This window comes from Chlorocebus sabaeus, chromosome 20 (assembly GCF_047675955.1).
Source record: "Chlorocebus sabaeus isolate Y175 chromosome 20, mChlSab1.0.hap1, whole genome shotgun sequence".
Taxonomy (NCBI): domain Eukaryota; kingdom Metazoa; phylum Chordata; class Mammalia; order Primates; family Cercopithecidae; genus Chlorocebus; species Chlorocebus sabaeus.
In genome coordinates, this window is record NC_132923.1 from 96,550,697 (window position 1) to 96,569,600 (window position 18,904).

At 40.8% G+C, this 18,904-nt stretch overlaps 1 protein-coding gene across 5 annotated transcripts; it reads right to left on the minus strand.

Annotated features, from left to right (window-relative positions):
- Positions 1 to 533: 533 nt before the first annotated feature.
- On the minus strand, positions 534 to 18,577 carry ZNF684 (zinc finger protein 684). Of its 5 annotated transcripts, none has more exons than XM_037997646.2 (5): positions 16,184 to 18,573; positions 14,778 to 14,816; positions 8,233 to 8,359; positions 7,215 to 7,310; positions 534 to 2,139 (listed from the first exon to the last, which is right to left on the minus strand). In XM_037997646.2, exons 2-5 carry the CDS (start codon positions 14,790 to 14,792, stop codon positions 1,241 to 1,243), a joined length of 1,137 nt encoding a protein of 378 aa, XP_037853574.2. In that variant the 5' UTR covers positions 14,793 to 14,816; positions 16,184 to 18,573; the 3' UTR covers positions 534 to 1,240. The 5 variants fall into 5 exon arrangements, with proteins under 5 accessions (XP_037853574.2, XP_037853568.2, XP_072863540.1 ...); XM_037997640.2 differs by having other exon boundaries at positions 8,233 to 8,452; XM_073007439.1 differs by lacking the exon at positions 16,184 to 18,573 and adding an exon at positions 15,660 to 16,177.
- Positions 18,578 to 18,904: the final 327 nt, after the last annotated feature.

Consider the following 18,904-nt stretch of genomic DNA (forward strand, 5'->3'; position numbering starts at 1 on the left):
CCAAGATGGCGCCACTGCACTCCAGCCTGGGCGACAGAGCAAGACTCCGCCTCAAACAAACAAAACAACAAAATCCCCAAAACTGTCCTCAAAAGTTGGAAAGTATCATAAGACCCTACTTTATTAAAATAAAATACAGATGATACCCCAGTTAAATACCACTTAAGCTGGCCAGACGCAGTGGCTCACGCCTGTAATCCCAGCACTTTGGGAGGCCGAGGTGGGCAAATTATGAGGTCAGGAGTTCGAGACCATCCTGGCCAACATGGCAAAACCCCGTCTCTACTAAAAATACAAAAATTAGCCAGGTGTGGTGGCACGTGCCTGTAGTGCCAGCCAGTTGGGAGGCTGAAGCAGGAGAATAGCTTGAACCCAGGAGGTGGAGGTTGCAGTGAGCTGAGATCACGCCACTGCACTCCAGCCTGGGGGACAGAGCGAGACTCTGTCAAAAAAAAAAAAACAAAAAAAAAAACCACTTAAGCTATCCTTACAGCTTACATAGTTATACCAATGAAAAATAAAAAGAACAGGAATATTTGAAGTGCAAATTATTTATTTGCATATTTAATTATTTTCCTCAACTGAATACTTATTGTAATACAGAATACAAGTACCTTTCTCTCCTCAATTAGTGTCTTGTTAAATTTTTTGTTCTGGTATTTACATACACAGGAAAACATCTTTATATGAATTTTAATAAGAAGTCTTCAGTTGTATAATTAAAGGAGACTCAGATTCAGTAACACTGTCATGCCCATTAAAAGTGCCAGCAAATGGATGAAAATATCACTGAAATTCACCTGACATATTAAACCACATTTTCTCACTTGATTAATTATGCATGTTAAGACTGGAAGAAAAAATGTTATTTACTGCAGAAACTCTTAATAGGCATAATTTAATATAATGTATAAGCATATATTTTATACTCACACTTGCATATTTATTTTATTATACAAATTAAAAGTCAGGAATGGCAAATGTAGTTTCCACTGGTTCTCTGATTATTTAAGTTATGCTTACTTTCCAAGCTTTATGCTCTATTATTTATAGTTGTTTTCTGTCATATTTTCTGTAAAAAGTTTATTATCACTTCCAGAACATGATTGGCATTGATTGATTTTTATGGGAATCTACTCTTCCAAATTCATTTAAACTGTACACTTCTCACCATGAATTCTTTAGTATTTAATAAGATTTAGCAAATATTTAATAAGGCCTCATATTCATAAAGTGAATATTATGTATGAATTTTCTGATGTACAATAAGATTTGATTTCTGGGAAAATGCTTTCCCACATCTGTTACATTCATAGGGTTTCTCTCCTGTATGAGTTATCTGATGTCTGAGGAGATGAGACTTCTTGATGAAGGCTTTGCCACATTCGATACATCCATAAGGCTTCTCTCCTGTATGAATTCTTTGGTGTGTAACAAGCACAGATGTGTTGCCAAAAGCTTTGCCACATATGATACATTGGTAGGGTTTCTCTCCTGTATGAAATCTGGAATGTTTATAAAGGGATGAACTATACCTGAAGGTTTTCCCACATTCCTTACATTCAAACGACTTCTCAAGTGTATGAGATTTCACGTGTTGATTAAATGAGGAGTTCCAAGTGAATGCTTTCCCACATTGACTGCACTCATAAGGCTTCTCTCCAGTGTGAAGTCTCTGGTGGACTACGAGTTGGGCTTTATGCATAAACGCCTTCCCACAATCATTGCACACAAAGGGTCTCTCTCCATTATGAATTTTCTGATGAGTTACAAGGTGTGCCTTCCTGCTATAGGCTTTTCCACAGTCACTGCATTCAAAAGGTTTTTTCCTTGTATGATTTTTTTCATGTCTAATGAAATGAAACTTCTTTTTGAAGGCTTTGCCGCATTCACTGCATCCATAAGCGTTTTCTCCAGTATAACTTCTATTGTAATTCAGTAAGTCTAAATGAGGTGGCAAACGCTTCTCAAATGATTTATATGATTTTTTTCTCTTTGGATTAAGACCTGTGCTCATATTATAATGGTGGATTCTCTCCATAGTCAGAATTTTATTGAACGTGAGCAAAACTGACTTCAAAAAATTGTCTTTGCTTTCCCGATGCTTCCTTGGTTCATCAACAAGTGGGCAGTCAGATTCTAAAAAGGAGTACAATAAAACATTCCTAGTTACTTTTTCCCACCAACATGTTATAGAGAAAAACATCTATCGTTTCAAATATAGTATCTCATTCTGAAAGCAATCTTCTATTTGTCTCACTCCTCCTGAGCTTTAAGAATAAAACTGCTGAAGAGGGAATGGGAACAGATGCCTTAACTTGTGACCTGTGGAAAGACAGTAAAATAGGCACAAGGTAGAGTGAGGGTACAAAGTCAGTCAAAAGGCTGCTGAACAAGGGTACAGGGTTAGCTCATAAAATGAAGAGGGCCCACTGTGGCGATCTGATTAATGGACAGGACAGCCAAACACACAGGAGATAGGCCGGGCATGGTGGCTCACGCCTGTAATCCCAGCACTTTGGGAGGCTGAGGTGGGCGGATCATGAGGTGAAGAGATCAAGACCATCCTGGCCAACATGGTGAAACCCTGTCTCTACTAAAAATGCAAAAATTAGCTGGGCATGGTGGCACACGCCTGTAGTCCCAGCTACTCAGGAGGCTGTGGCAGGAGAATCGCTTGAACCTGGGAGGCGGAGGTTACAGTGATCCGAGATCGCGCCATTGTACTCTAGCCTGGCAACAGAGCGAGACTCCATCTCCAAAAAAAAAAAAGGAGACAAAGGCAAAGGGGTTAAGAGAAAATATCAGAGAACAGACTAGGTTTGGAGGAGGTGGTAACAGGCAGTTATATAAATCACTACATAATTAATTTCTAGATCATCTTGGTAGGATAATTCCCTATTTCTCTCACTTATGTCTTTTTCCTCTTAATCACTCTGCACAATATCAGTTTCCTTTAGAAACATTCTCAAATCTCCAGTCCTCTAACCCCAAGCAAACCACCACAGAAGCATGTCTGTAGTCATGGCTCCAGCTCTATTGAGAGTTAGAATTCATTTGTACCTGTACTTGTAAGCCCAGGAACACAAATGTCCAGCAAGTCATCCAAGAGTAAGTCATCCTTAGCTTGGGATAATAATAGCAAACAGATTCTATTTGCTATTTTTTTTTATTCTGGCTGAGTTTCTATATATGACAACTTCCTATCATACTTCTATTTGACAAATACTCTTTTTACATCCTCTTTCAATCTAACAAACCATTCTTCAGCAAGCTGCTGTGCTCCTGAATTCACATTTTTTCACTGTCCTCAAAACACTATAAATCCCAAATCTGTTCCCATTAAAAAAAAAATTGGGGAGAGGGGGTCTATAATTCCCCACGCTTAAGTTTCCCTCCATGTGGAGTGTTAGTAGAATACTCCGAGCCTCTTTCTCTGTGCCTTATTCTGTGCGGAGCTAGACTGAGTAGTGGGCTACAGCCATCGGTACACATTTCTTTATAGAGTGGTTCTGACTCGGGATTTTGTTCCTTTCTTCTTTCTGCTCTATTTCAACAGATGGGAAGCAGCATCCTGCATTACCTCTACCGACAATAATCCACTGAAAAATTCAACATCAGCCTGGCAAACAAAATTATGCAAGATATGAATTCACTCATGGGAACATGCGTTCCACTAGTCCTCAACAAATACCTTCTACTCCACGGACTCTAGATTCCTAAATTCAGTCTCTTGCTCATGTTCGTTCTCCACCTTAATTTGCCCTCCCTTATCTCCTCTCATCCTATCTAGAGCTTAGATATTCTTTAGGGAGGAACCACTGTTCCATAACCTCAAAAAAAGACTTCTCCAAATTTTGCATACTTTAAACTTTAAGCTCCATTTTCTATGAATTTCTAAGATAGTCACTGCTGCTGTCTGTACCATTCATTTTGACAGTTAATTAGAACAAAACTGCAATGTTAATGTGCACTGAAGAAATGTTTCATACTTGCTTGTTGAATTTTAAGATACTTTATTTTTGGGCTGGGCGCGGTGGCTCACACCTGTAATCCCAGCACTTTGGGAGGCTGAGGCGGGTGGATCATGAGGTCAAGAGATGAAAACCATCCTGGCCAACATGGTGAAACCGTGTCTCTACGTCTCTACTAAAAGTACAAAAATTAGCTAGGCATGGTGGCAGGCGCCTGTAGTTCCAGCTACTCAGGAGGCTGAGGCAGGAGAATCACTTGAATCCGAGCTGAGATTGCACCACTGTACCCCAGCCTGGTGACAGAGTGAGACTCCGTCTCAAAAAACAACAAACAAACAACAAAAAAACCCCAAACTTTTATTTTCTATTTATATATTGTTTTCCTAACCACTAGGGAAAATATTTTAATATTAACATGTTTTGCTGTTCCAAATACCTTTCATAAGTTAGAAAATGGTAATGAGATTTTTGTTTCCTTTGAACCTTTTCAGGAAACGTTTTTAAAAGCCTTGTTGAATGTAAGAATAAGAAACATCCCCCACAATGTCTGGCTCTATAACAATGAATTAATAAAATGTTCATTGTATACCATGATATGCTCAGCATAAAACAGATCATTCTCTTCAGGCACTATCATAAAACAAACAAACAAACAAAACAAAACAAAACAAAACAAAAGATGCCTTAAAAGCCACAATGATTAAAAAAATATATATCCAAGACAGTATATATAAATTTTTCATGACAGAGTCATAATAGAACTGGCTTGGGAGTTCAAAGAAAGTAAATATTAATTTAGACAGGAGTTACAATGAAAGAGGAAAAGCTGAATTCAGACTTAATAAAATGCTGGTTTTAGGAGCAGACCAGAATCAGAAGGATAGATGCAGAGAAGAAAACTGTATATAGGCTGGGCGCAGTGGCTCACGTCTGTAATTCCAGCACTTTGGGAGGCCGAGGCAGGCGGATCACAAGGTCAGGAGATCGAGACCATCCTGGCTAACATGGTGAAACCCCGTCTCTACTAAAAATACCAAAAATTAGCTGGGCGTGGTGGTGGGCACCTGTAGTCCCAGCTACTCGGGAGGCTGAGGCAGGAGAATGGCATGAACCCAGGAGGCAGAGCTTGCAGTGAGCTGAGATATCGCCACTGCACTCCAGCCTGGGCGACACAGCCAGACTCCGTCTCAAAAAAAAAGAAAATTGTATATAGTGGACATTAAAAAGCCCAATTTCCATGGAATAAAAAAAAAAAAGATGGATAATTCTGGGTAAGTAAAATGGGACCACATTATAGAGGACATTAAAAGCCATTTAAATATCACAACACAGGTTATAAAGGGGATAATTTACATTTTTCAGTACAGTGACAAGAGAAATAGAATAATTTGTATAAATCTTATAGAAACATCTAATATAAACTAGAAAATAGAACAGAATTTGTAAAACAGTAACATAAACAGTCTAGATACAATATCGGTAATTAAAATTCAGCCGAGGACTGTGTCATGTGCCTGTGGTCCCAGCTGCTTGGGAAGCTGAGGCAGGAGAATTGCTTGAGGCCAGGAGTTCAAGGCTACAGTAAGCTAGGATGGCATCACTGCACTCCAGCCTGGGTGATGGAGTAAGACCCTGTCTCTAAAAAACAAGTCATTTGGTTTATGTCAACAGAAGTTGGGGTCCCAGGGAATCTGAAATATATTTAACTGGTGTCAATCATTTGAAAGATATGTCAATCATTTGAAAGAGTTCTTTTGTGAACTCTGCAGAAAGGGAAAATTTAATTTTGAATCAGTCTTGAATAAACTAATTGCTGAAATCATAGGCCATAAGTTAGCATCATATTTAAGGAGAAACTATTGAGAGGAAAAAAATCAGATTGCTTAATGCAGTGATTTTAAGACTGCAAAGCAGGCAGCCATTCATTATTATTTATTGTGATATAAAGCTAAGGGTGACAACTAAAGAAATAAAAAAATTAGTTACCAGGTCGGATAAAATCATGGGAATGAAACGTTGGTGAGGCAAAGATGCTAGAGTTGGCATAAAACAAGTAACTTTAGTCTTCAGAGTGATGAGGCTTCTGAGGGAGTTACTGTAGAGAGAAGTTAAGAAGATGGAAGAGAAGTCCTAAGCAAAAGTTGAATAAGCAGTAAGAAAGGGTGAGAACAGATTAGTAAGGTAACAAAAAGCTGGAGGGGAATTTCAAAAAGTTACCAATATTACCAAGTGAAACAGAAAGATGCGCTACAAGACAGATATCCCAAATTATTGGGGAGACTAAAGATGCAAGATGGGATTTATGATGCAAGAAAAGGAGTAAGTTAAAAAAAAAAAAAAAGGAAAATAAAATAGAGCATGATGTCCCTAAAAATTTTGAAAAACATAATTAGCATATACTGAACATCTATTATCTGCCAACTATTTGAAGTATTTTGCATGTATTACCTCATATAATCTTTACAGGAAACCTGAGGTAAAGATTAATGTTCCTATTTTATAAATAAAGAAAATTGTGCTACAAAATAATCTTAAGATTAGACAGTGGGCTGGGCGCGGTGGCTCACACCTGTAATCCCAGCACTTTGGGAGGCCGAGGCGGGTGGATCATGAGGTCAGGAGATCAGGACCATCCTGGCTAGCACAGTGAAACCCTGTCTCTACTAAAAATACAAAAAATTAGCCAGGCGTGGTGGCGGGTGCCTATAGTCCCAGCTACGCAGGAGGCTGAGGCAGAATGGTCTGAACCCAGGAGGCAGAGCTTGCAGTAAGCCGAAATCGCACCAATGCGCTCCAGCCTGGGCGACAGAGTGAGACTACGTCTCAAAAAAAAAAAAGAGTAGACAGTAATTGGTAGAGTAACGCCTCAAATTCAGATAATTTAACTTCATTATAAGGACTAAGTATATAGAATAAAGATCTATGTTGAGAAGGGAAGAAGAATGAGGGTTTTAGAAATTAAGAGAACAGAAACAAAGCAAGGACCTAGATGAAACAGGCTGTGTGAGAAGCCAGAGGAGACAGGAGAGGGACGCTCCATACAGCAGCTGAGCAACAAGAAAGGGCACGTGTGCGGAAAGGAGGGTGAAGGCAGCTTTTGGGGAGCTGGCTGATGATGTTACGTTAAAGGTGTGTGGCTTTTAAGAGGTGCTTCTAGGAAAAATTTCAGAGGTGCCTGTCCCTCACTGACCAATAGGGATCTCAACTTCACACACCCGCATCTGAATTTCTCTCACTCACCTGGAGAGCTCTGATATGGGTTCGCTCCCTCCACCAGCCATGGCTCTTGTCCTTGCTCTACCTTGAGGATCACTTTTGTTTTGTTAATTGGACATCCTGTTGGTCGGAAAACAACATAGAAGTGGGGCCAAAGTGCGAGGCAAACAACCAGCTCACAACTCAGATTGCCTCCCTGAGTCTCAGGGTTTTTAAAGAATAACAAGCAGGCTTTAAAACAGAACAGACCTGGGCCAGGTGCAGTGGCTCACGCCTGTAATCCCAGCACTTTGGGAGGCCGAGGCGGGTGGATCACGAGGTCAGGAGATCGAGACCATCCTGGCTAACACGGTGAAATCCCGTCTCTACTAAAAATACAAAAAATTAGCTGGGTGTGGTGGCGGGTGCCTGTAGTCTTAGCTACTTGGGAGGCTGAGGCAGGAGAATAGCGTGAACCTGGGAGGTGGAGTTGCAGTGACCCGAGAACCTGCCACTGCACTCCAGCCTGGGTGACAGAGCGAGACTGTGTCTCAAACAAAACAACAACAACACAACAACAACAACAACAAAAACCAGAACAGACCCTTCTCCTCCATCTGGGAAGTAGAAGCATAAGCAGACTATGTCAAGCTCAAAGGGGACTCAGAATCTTTGACAACTAAAATTTAGGGCCCAGCTGATTAATGCCTCAGCATGCTCACAGCTTTCACAAATCTTTTTTTTTTTGAGATAAGGTCTCAGTCTGTCACCCAGGCTGGAATGCAGTGGTACACCTAGGCTCAAGTGATCCTTCCACCTCAGCCTCCCAAGTAGCTGGGACGACAGGCACATGCCACCACACCGAGCTAAATTTTGTTGAGACAGTCTCAGTGTTGCTCAGGCTGGTCTTGAAATCCTGGGCTCAAGCAATTCTCCTGCCTCCCAAAGTGCTGGGATTATAAGTATGAGCCACCACAACTGGCAAGCGTTCACACATCTTAAAAGATGAGCACTATTAGTATATACTGAGTTACACTGAAAAGTTATCACTTATTGTCCTTACCTACTGAGATGAGGTTTCTATAGTTCTCCAACATCACATCCCAATACAAGGTTCTCTCAGTACAATCAAGCAGCTGCCACTCCTCTGCGGTGAAATCCACAGCCACATCCTGGAATGTCACTGATTCCTGTAACAGCACATTCATCTTCAAACTAAAGTATGCATCATTAGCGAACTTGCAAGAGAATCAAGGCAGCTCCTTAATATCATCTCATGTTCACTGTTGAGTTTGTAGAAAATGAGATATAATGATTACATGCTTGATTCAGAAATATGCTTTGTGATAGTAACAAAAATCTTATTAAACATATCCAACTGGTGCCAGAACAGTTCAACAGGGGAAAGAAAAGTCTTTTCAACAACTGGTACTGAGACCACTAGACATCCATATGCAAAAGTATGACACTGGACTCCCCACCCATTTCACATCATATAAGAAAATGAACTAAAATGGACCAGAGAGCTAAAAGTAAGAAATAAAGCTATCAAATAGTTAGAAGAAAATAGAAAAAAAGTTTTTTGTAACCTTGGATTAGGCAGTGGTTTGTGAAATATGACAGAAAAAGTGGAAGTGACAAAATAAAAAATAAATAGGAATTCATCAAAATGAAAACTTCTGTGCTCCATAGGACACTGCCAAGAATGTGAAAAGAAAATCCACAGAATGGGAGACAATATTCGCAAATCATGTATGTGATAAGAGGCTTGTATCTAGAATATATAAATAACTCTTAAAATTCAACAATGGAGGAGGGGAGAAAAAAACAACAATAAAAAGACAACACAATTTAAAGATGGGCAAAGGATTTAAAGAGACATCCCTCCAAAGATCAATCGATCTATCTATAGATAGATATAGATATATGTATGTATGTATCTGTGTTGGTATGTGTATAGTAAATAAGCCCATGAAAAGATGCTCAACATTAGGGTCTGAAACTGAAGCAAGAAAGAAAAAAAAAGAAAAAGAAAAAAGATGCTCAACATCATTAGTGATTAGTCGTTAGTGAAATGCACACCAAAACCATAATGAGATAGCACTTCACTTTTATGAGGACAGTTAAAATCAAAGGCAGACAATGACCTGTGATGGCAAGGATGTGGAGAAACCGAAACTCTTGCACATTACTCAACTCTTGTACACTGGGATTGCAAAATGGTGCAGCAACTACGTTTTTTCTTTTTTCTTTTCTTTTCTTTGATATAGGGTCTTGCTCTGTCACCCAGGCTGGAGTGGAGTGGAGTGGTACAATCAGGGGTCACTGCAGCACCCAACTCCTGGACTCAAGCAATCCTTCTACCTCAGCCTCTGAAGTAGCTGGGACTACAGGCACGTGCCACCACACCCAGGCAATTAAAAAAATATTTTTTGGGGCCAGGTGAGGTGGTTCATGCCTGTAATCCCAATACTTTGGGAGGCCGAGGCAGGTGGATCATGAAGTCAGGAGATCAAGACTATCCTGGCTAACACGGTGAAACCCCGTCTCTACTAAAAATACAAAAAGTAGCCGGGTATGGTGGCATGTGCATGTAGTCTCAGCTACTCAGGAGGCTGAGGCAGGAGAATCACTTGACCCAAGAGGCGGAGGTTGCAGTGAGCCAAGGTTGCGCCACTGCACTCCAGCCTGGGCAACAGAGTGAGACCCTATCTCAAAAAAAAAAAAAATTTAGAGAGGGGGTCTCACTACATTGCCCAGACTGCTCTTGTACTCCTGGCTTGAAGTGATCCTCCTGCTTCAGCCTCCCAAAGTGCTGGGATTACAGGCATGAGCTACCATATCCAGCCTGTGTAGTAACTACAACAGTTTAGCAGTTCCTCCAAGTGTTTTTTTTTTTTTTTTTTTGAGATGGAGCCTCACTCTGTCGCCCAGGCTGGAGTGCAGTGGCGCCTCCTGGGTTCAAGTAATTCTCCTGCCTCAGCCTCCTGAGTAACTGGGATTATAGGTGCACATCACTGATTTTTGTATTTTTAGTAAAAACGGGCTTCTACCACATTGGCCAGGCTGCTCTTGAACTTCTGACCTCAAGTGATCCACCTGCCTCAGCCTCCCAAAGTGCTGGGATTACAGGCAAGAGCCACTGCACTCAGCCTCCTCCAAGTGTTAAACAGAGTAACCATATAACCCAGCAATCCCCTCCTAGGTATATACCCACGAGAATTCAAGACATTTGTCCACACAAAAACCCACAGACAAATGTTCATAGTAAAGTTATTCATAGTCAAAAAAGTGGAATAATCTGGTGTCCATGAACTGATAAGTGGATAAAGAACATGTGGTATATCCATATGATGGAATATTATTTGGCAATAAAAAAGGAATCAAGCACTGGTACATCTACAACATGGATGAACCTTGAAAATACTGTATGGGGCTGGGTGCCATGCCGCCCACCTGTAATCCCAGCACTTTGGGAGACTAAGGTGGGCAGATCACTTGAGCCCAGGAGTTTGAGACCAGCCTTGCAACATAGCAAGACTCAGTCTCTACAAAAATAAAAAATTAGCTGGGTATGGTGGCATATGGACCTATAGTCCCAGCTACCTGAGAGACTGAGGTAGGACAACTGTTTGAGGCTGGTAGGTTGAAGCTACAACAGAGTGAGACCCTGCCTCAAAAAAATAAATAAATAAAAAAGAAAATGAGGAAACTATTGTATTGGGTGTAAGAAGCCAGTCATGAAAGATTACATATTTCATGGTTCCATTTGTATGAAATGTTCAGAAGAGAAAAGCCATAGAAACAGAAAGTCGATTAGTGCTAGGGAAAGGGAGGAATAAGTAGTGACTGCTAATTAGGGTATGGAGTTGCTTTTGGGGTGATGAAAATGTTCTGAAACTAGATAGTGGTGACATCTGTACAACTCTGTGAATACACTAAAAAAACCACTGAATTGTATACAATTGTTATTTTTTTTTTTTTTGAGACAGAATCTTGCTCTGTTGCCCAGGCTAGAGTGAAGTAGTGTGATCTCTGCTCACTGTAGCCTCTGCCTCTCAGGTTCAAGCGATTCTCATGCCTCAGACTCCCGAGTAACTGGGACTACAGGCGTGCAGCACCACACTTGGCTAATTTTTTTTGTACTTTCAATAGAGATGGGAGTTTCACCATGTTGGCCAGGCTAGTCTCTAACTCCTGACCCCAAGTGATCCACCCACCTTGGCCTCCCAAAGTGATGGGATTACAGGCATGAACCACTGCACCTGGCTGACTGTATATACTTTAATCGGGTCACTTTTGTGGTATGATAATTATATTTCAATAAAGCTATTTAAAAATATCACTTATATATTCTTATTTGTTCACTCATAAAATATTTACTGAGGCTCCACCACCCCTATACTGGAGATATCAAAAGAAATAAAATTATTACTCCTCTCAGGAATCTTACACTCTATTAGAATCAATAAAGTAAATGTAAGTGCCATAAGATGTTACTGAGACTGTAAGGTTTACATGCCAGATGCATGTAAGCATAATAAAATAGGAACACATGGATAGTTTTACATGATAAAATACATCCTTCTAACCGTAATGCCAAAATCATGTTTAATGGATAAATGTTAAAAGCACTGAAATTAAAGACAAGTAGTTACATATCTACCACAAAAGAGATAGTTAAGACCATTGTCAGCAGGAATTAGGAAACTGTAACCCCTGGACTGGCCTCCTGTTTTTGTAAACAGAATGTTACTGAAACGTAGTCACACCCATTCATTTACTTCAGCTTCAAGGACAGAGTTGAGTAGTTGCCACAGAGGCTGTATGGCCTTCAAATCTAAAATATTCACTATTTCACCCTTTATGAAAAAGTTAGCACTAGGAATGCATAGCTAGTTCAGCATTGGGAAATGCACTAAAAATTATCTAAACTGGTACATTAAGGGTGGCAAGATATATTATATTATTGACAGCTATTTAAAAAAAGGGTATGAAGCCAAAAGTTCCTAGTTATTAAAATAATCTTTGCAAGTTAAAAATCATTAACTTGATTAAAAACAAAATAAACAACTATCTACCAGAATACAAGAGGAAACGGTGAAACACTGGGAGCACCCCCATTAAAGTTAGGACAAAAAAGACTTCTGGCTAGCAATTACAGGTAACCCCTGAACAACACAGGTTTGACCTGCCTGGGTCCACTTATACTCAGATTTTTTTTTGCAATGAATACAGTTGGCCCTCGGTTGGCAGGTTCTGCATCTACAACCAAATGCAGATTTAAAAAAAAATACAGTTATTCTGGGGTGAGGGAGAGCATTAGGAGATATACCTAACGTAAATGACGAGTTAATGGGTGCAGCAAACCAACATGGCACACGTATACATATGTAACAAACCTGCACGTTGTGCACATGTACCCTAGAACCTAAAGTATAATAATAATAAAAAAAAATACAGTATTCTTGCCATGCAAAACCCATGAATATGGATGGCCAACTTTTCCTATCCTTGAGTTCCACAGGGCCAACTGTACTGTGGGACTTCAGTATGTTCAGATTCGGGGATCTGCAGGAGTTCTGGAAACAGTCTCCCATGGATACCACAGGATGGCTGTTCATTCAAAACTGCAGTGACTAGAAGTCCTGGCCATTGCAATGAGACAAGCAAAATATGGGGGAAGGTATAAATACTGGGCAGGAAGAGACAAAACTCCATTTGGAATGTATGATTGTCTACCTAAGAAATAGAGGAATCAACTAAAGAACTCTTAGATCTAACAAGAGTTCTGTATATTGGTTGGATATAAATTCAACGTAGAGAAATCCATCTTTTTATTTTCTTCAGAGACAGAGTATTGCTGTCACCCAGGCTAGAGTGCAGGGGTGTAATCATAGCTAGCTGTAGCCTGGATCTTCTAGGCTCAACTGATCCTCCTGCCCTAGCCTCCCTAGTAGCTGGAACCACAGGTGTGTGCCATTATGCCCTGCTAATTAATTTTTTTTTTTCCTAGAGATGGAGTCTTCTATATTGACCAGGCTGGTCTGGAACTCCTGGCCTCAAAGCAGTCCTCCCACCTTAGCCTCCCAAAGTGCTGGGAATATAGGCATGAACCACCATGCCCAGCCAAGAGAAGTCCATATTTTTCTATTTACCAAAATAGCAAACTAGAAGAGATAATGAAAAAAAGGCCTACCCCATTCTCAATAGCAACTAAAACCATATGTAAGAATAAATACAAGAAATGTACAAGAATTACAATAAGAAACTCATAAAACCTGTAAAATTATAATAAAAGGGCCAGGTGCGGTGGCTCATGCCTATAATCCCAGCACTTTGGGAGGCTGAGATGGGTGGATTACCTGAAGTCAGGAGTTCGAGACCAGCCTGACCAACATGGTGAAACTCTGTCTCTACTAAAAATACAAAAATTAGCCGGGCATGATGGCAGGCGCCTGTAACCCCAGCTATAACCCCAGCTACTCAGGAGGCTGAGGCAGGAGAATCACTTGAACTCAGGAGATGGAGGTTCCAGTGAGCCAGGTTGTAAGAAAGTCAGGTTGTAAGAAAACCTGAATAGGACTAATTGAAAAGTCATGAATTCTCTCCAAATTAACCTATTAAGTTTAATGCAATCATAATAAAAATATCTGGCTGGGCGCAGTGGTTTACACCTGTAATCCCACCAGCACTTTGGAAGGCCGAGGCAGGAGGATCACTTGAGGTCAGGAGTTCGAGACCAGCCTGGTCAACAAGATGAAACCCTGTCTCTACTAAAAACACAAAAATTAGCTGGGCATGGTGGCATATGCCTGTAATACAAGGTAGTTGGGAGGCTGAGGCAGGAGAATTGCTTGAACCTGGGAGGTGGAGGCTTTAGTGAGCTGAGATCATGCCACTGTATTCCAGCCTGGGCAACACAGCCAAACTCTGTCTCAAAAAAAAAGAAAAAAAGAAAAAAGAATACCTAACATACTGCTTTATGAACCTTGACAATATTTGTTATTTTGATGACCTTAAAATTCATGTAGAAGAGTAAATGCTCAAGATAACTAGAGACTGGAAAAGGTACAAGATTTACTTATGGATCCAGGTGGGCATTAAAAAGGCTACATACCTGAACTTATAAATTGAGTTCATTTAGTGCTGCTTGGCACTATGTTCTTACTCTAGGGAATACTCTTAAGACAGTCATAGGAAACCTGATGCTGTATTTATCGCAGGTTGCTGCTGTGAATGTTATTTCTAATGTTATCTATATGAAAACTCATTAGAAAATATTTTCTTCAAAGAAATGTGTCAGGAAAAACTTTCGTTATAAGGAGAATAATTTTGCTTTATCTTCACAGACAATGCCAATACTTTTTAACTGCCTGGTTATCCATTTACTATGACTTCCAGGAAGACCGAGTACATATTTCCAGCTCAAATTTGTTCCAACCATCTGCAAACCCTATGACTTGGATATCAACTTACCAATCTTCTAAATTTCCTTTTAGACTTGATCTTTTATTCGGTTTACATTTTTCCTGACCATACATTTCCTTTTTATCATCTGGACTTTTGAGAGATTTAAACAACTGGATGAATAGATGGATACCTTACCTGGAAGTTGATCATTTTCTGCAGCTCTTACACAGAAATCTATGAAAGTAGAAATGGGGAAGAGAATAGAAAGACCTGAGATACCAGGACTGCATGCAAAGTAGAACCCCGCTCTATCAGACCATAAGTACCCACACTGCAGCCTCAGAAAATGCCACCTAGTGTGGGAGAAAGACATTTCTAGCAAGACAGAAAAGTCCATGTTCCGTGAGCACAGATCTCTACTTGTGATTGTTAGGAATATATGGAGCTTAGATAAGGATGTTGTATGTTTCTGTCCTACTGATCTAACACCAAGTGGTTCCTCTTGAAACAGTTATTATTATTTTTTTTCTCCCAGAAATTTATCCTGAAGAAATAATGAATGAGTTGAAAAACTAACTTAAAAGCTTGGCCTCTGAAGCTCCATAAGTCTAAAAATGATTCCTTCCTGTGATTCTCTGGTTTCTACTCTGAAGCTGGGATAAGGGATTGCAAATTAGGTTGGGCTTTCTTGAGAAGGCTGGATTCAGGGACCCAGGAACAGTTTTTTGTTTTGTTTTGTTTTGTTTTTTTAGCTAGATCCTTCAGTTTAAACTCTAAATGTTTCTCTCTGTAGGAACTTCCCATCTCCTATGAGCTTAGACTGCTGGGGCTCTAGAAAGGGTACAATGGGCAAACCGGGAACTCCCATCTTCATTTACAGTCTGCACTGGAAGATCTGCACATACACCAAGAGACTCTACAAAATGACCACAAATCGAAATTTACTCAGCATTCATTGCTCAAATATTTCAGGAGAATAAACCCAACTCTGTTTTATGCAGGAATGCTATACTGTAAAAAAAAGAATGAAATCTGGAGAAAATGTATCTGAGTTTGAATCTCAGTTCTTCCACTTACTAAGCTGTGTGAGTCCAGGCAAGTAATTTCACCTTTCAGCTTCAGTTAATTCACATGCAAAATGGTAATAGCATTTACTTCAAATGATTGCTGAGAATACCCTTCGAATGCACAGCAGCTTCTCAAGAATGCTTTCTTCCTGGATCCCTTGAAATGGCTTACAGTTTCCACCGGATCCCTTGAAATGGCTTAAAATTGTGGCAGGCTCCGGTCGGGCCAACTATGTTTTTGGAACCAGGAAAGGTACAGTTAGATGAACAGACTCCTACACAGTGACCTTGACCTACAAGAGCGGGAATGCAAATTGAGCCTCTCCCAGTTCCACCAGATCCCTGGGCATCTAGCCAGATGCCAGTCGGAGCCTAACTCTTGCTTTCTCTCAGTTACTCGAGTTGAACAGGACCCACATATCCAAACCTGAAGTCACTGCACTTGGAGACTGTAAAGTTTTATCTCCAGTAGGGTAAACCTAGAAGCCAGTCCTCGCCTTTCTCTTACGTCCTCCTAGTCCAGCAAAGCCATACCTGCCACCCTTTCACTGCCTCGCTCGCAGCTCCGGCTCCAAGCCTGGGATCAGTCACAGCTTTGTCCACAGACTAGGGGGCAGCCACCGCCAGCACTTCTCGCGGCGCTGATTTGAAGATTGAATACCGGCTACCGTCCTACTGCGCGTGTGCGGAAGTAACTGTCCACCTAGAGTTCCTGGGCTCCTCCCGGGTATAGGCCATCCGTCGGAGACCACATTTCCCATAAGGCCAGTGGAGCTCGTTTCCGGAAGGCGTCAGACGCTGCTGCTTCCTGGGAGGTGGTGCGGAGTTCCTGAGCTGGTATCTGTATTGGTAACCTGAGACCCGCGCTTTTTAAATCGTTTTCTTTTAAAAGGATACACAGCATCTTTAAATACTAGAAAGTAAAATCAGCAGTATGCTAAAAAAAATTTGCTCTTACTCAGTAGGGTTTCTTCTAGCAATGCACCAGGTTAAGTCAGAGAGGTGAAGAGGATCCAACAAATAAGACTGAGAAGGAATAATCCATGAAGTAGATGAAGTAGATGGAAAAGTAAGAGAGTTTAGATCTGCAAAACCAAGGGAAGGAAGTGTTTCAAGAAGAAGGGAGTGACCCACTGTCTCAAATGTTGCTCATAGGTCAAGTAAAATGAGAACTAAGAATGGGCCACTGTAGCAATGGTCACTAGTGATGTAGAAACGCCATTTTGGCAGTGGTGGAAGTTTGATAAAGTCTGAGGAAAATTTGATAGGAGTTGGAGGAAAGGATGGGAGGAGAGGAAATGGAGAAAGCAAATACAGGTAATACTTGTAAGAAGTTTTTTTTTAAGGTGAGCAGAAAAATAAGGCTATCATGGGATAGGGATTTTGGATCCAGTAATATTTTGTTGTTGTTGCCTTTTTCCACATATTCTAATTTTTTTTTTTTTTTAAAGATGGGGCTGGGTGTGGTGGCTTATGCCTGTAATCCTAACACTTCAGGATGCCAAGGTGGGAGGATTGTTTGAGCCCAGGAGTTCAAGACTGCCTAGGCAACATAGTGAGACCCTCATCTCTACAAAAATAAAAAATTAGCCTGGCATGACACCTGCCTGAAGTCCCAACTACCTGAGAGGCTGAGATGGGAGGATCGCTTGAGCCCAGATAGTGGAGACTGCAGTGAGCCATGATCCCACCACTGGACTGCAGCATGGGCGACAGAGCTAGTCTCTGTCTCAAAAAAAATAAAATAATAAATAAAATAAAGAAATTATAGTAAGCTTATGTACTAATTAAAAGGATCTAGGCTGGGCGCGGTGGCTCACGCCTGTAATCCCAGCACTTTGGGAGACTGAGGTGGGCAGATCACTTGAGGTCAGGAGTTAGAGACCAGCTTGGCCAACATGGTGAAAACCCATCTCTACTAAAAATAAAAAAATTAGCCAGGCATGGTGGCAGACGCCTGTAATCCCAGCTACTCGGGAGGCTGAGGCGGGAGAATCGCTTGAACCCGGGACGCAGAGGTTGCAGTGAGCCAAGATCACACCACTGCACTCCAGCCTGGGCGACAGAGTGAGACTCTGTCTCAAATAAATAAATTAATAAAATGAAAGATTCAGTAGAGGTGGGAAATACACAATTCAGGATAGACAGGCTAGTTACATGGAGGAAAGTCCTTGAGGAGAGAAGGGATGGAATACAGTACACAATCACAGGGATCAATCTAAGTAAGAGTAGGGATAGTTTATCTCCACTGAAATAGAAGGGGAGGCAGAGTTTATAAGTACAGATGCAAACAGGTGGACAAATATGGTCGTAGAAGAAAGAGGATGCCCTGTTCTGAGTGCTTCTATTTTCCCAGTGAAATAGGAAGCTGAAATGAAGATGGGGGAAAGTATTGTAGGCTTGACAGAAAAGATGAATACTGTATTATGATGATTTTGATACATGGTTTTTTCATATTTTAACATCTGTGAAATTGCTATCTTACAAGTGATGGCATTCCATAGTTTAATCAGGAGCATTGTTTTTTATTAGTACATAAAATAATACAACTTATAATCAATGGCATCTGAGATTCGATAGTGTTATTTATGAATATGAGCAAGTGTGTAGATTAAGGAAATGTAGTACTATTGCCTGGCACCATTAAGAGCCAGCTTGGTATTAGTACCCATTGACTTTACTGGCATTTTCTATGCCATAAACACATCTCTCTCTCTCTCTCTCAATGTGTGTGTGTGTGTGTGTCTTCCTTCCCCTCCCCTCCCCTCTCTTCTCCTGTACTCTCCTCTCGTCTTCTCTCTCAACAGAAAGGACATACATTAAAGACATGGGTAGTAGAATAAATTCATTACATCTTAATATCTAAAGTATTTTGGACCAAATTACTTCTGTATTTTTTGTCAGGCCTCTGAGCCCAAGCTAAGCCATCATATCCCCAGTGACCTGCACGTAAACATCCAGATGGCCTGAAGCAACTGAAGATCCACAGAAAAAGTGAAAATAGCCTTAACTGATGACATTCCACTATTGTGATTTATTTCTGCCCCAACCTAACTGATCAATGTACTTTATACTCTCCCCCACCATTAGGAAGGTTCTTTATAGTCTCCCCCACCCTTAAGAAGGTTCTTTGTAATTCTCACCACCCTTGAGAATGTACTTTGGGAGATCCGCCCCCTGCCCCCAAAACATTGCTCTTAACTCCACCGCCTATCCCAAAACCTGTAAGAACTAATGATAATCCCACCACCCTTT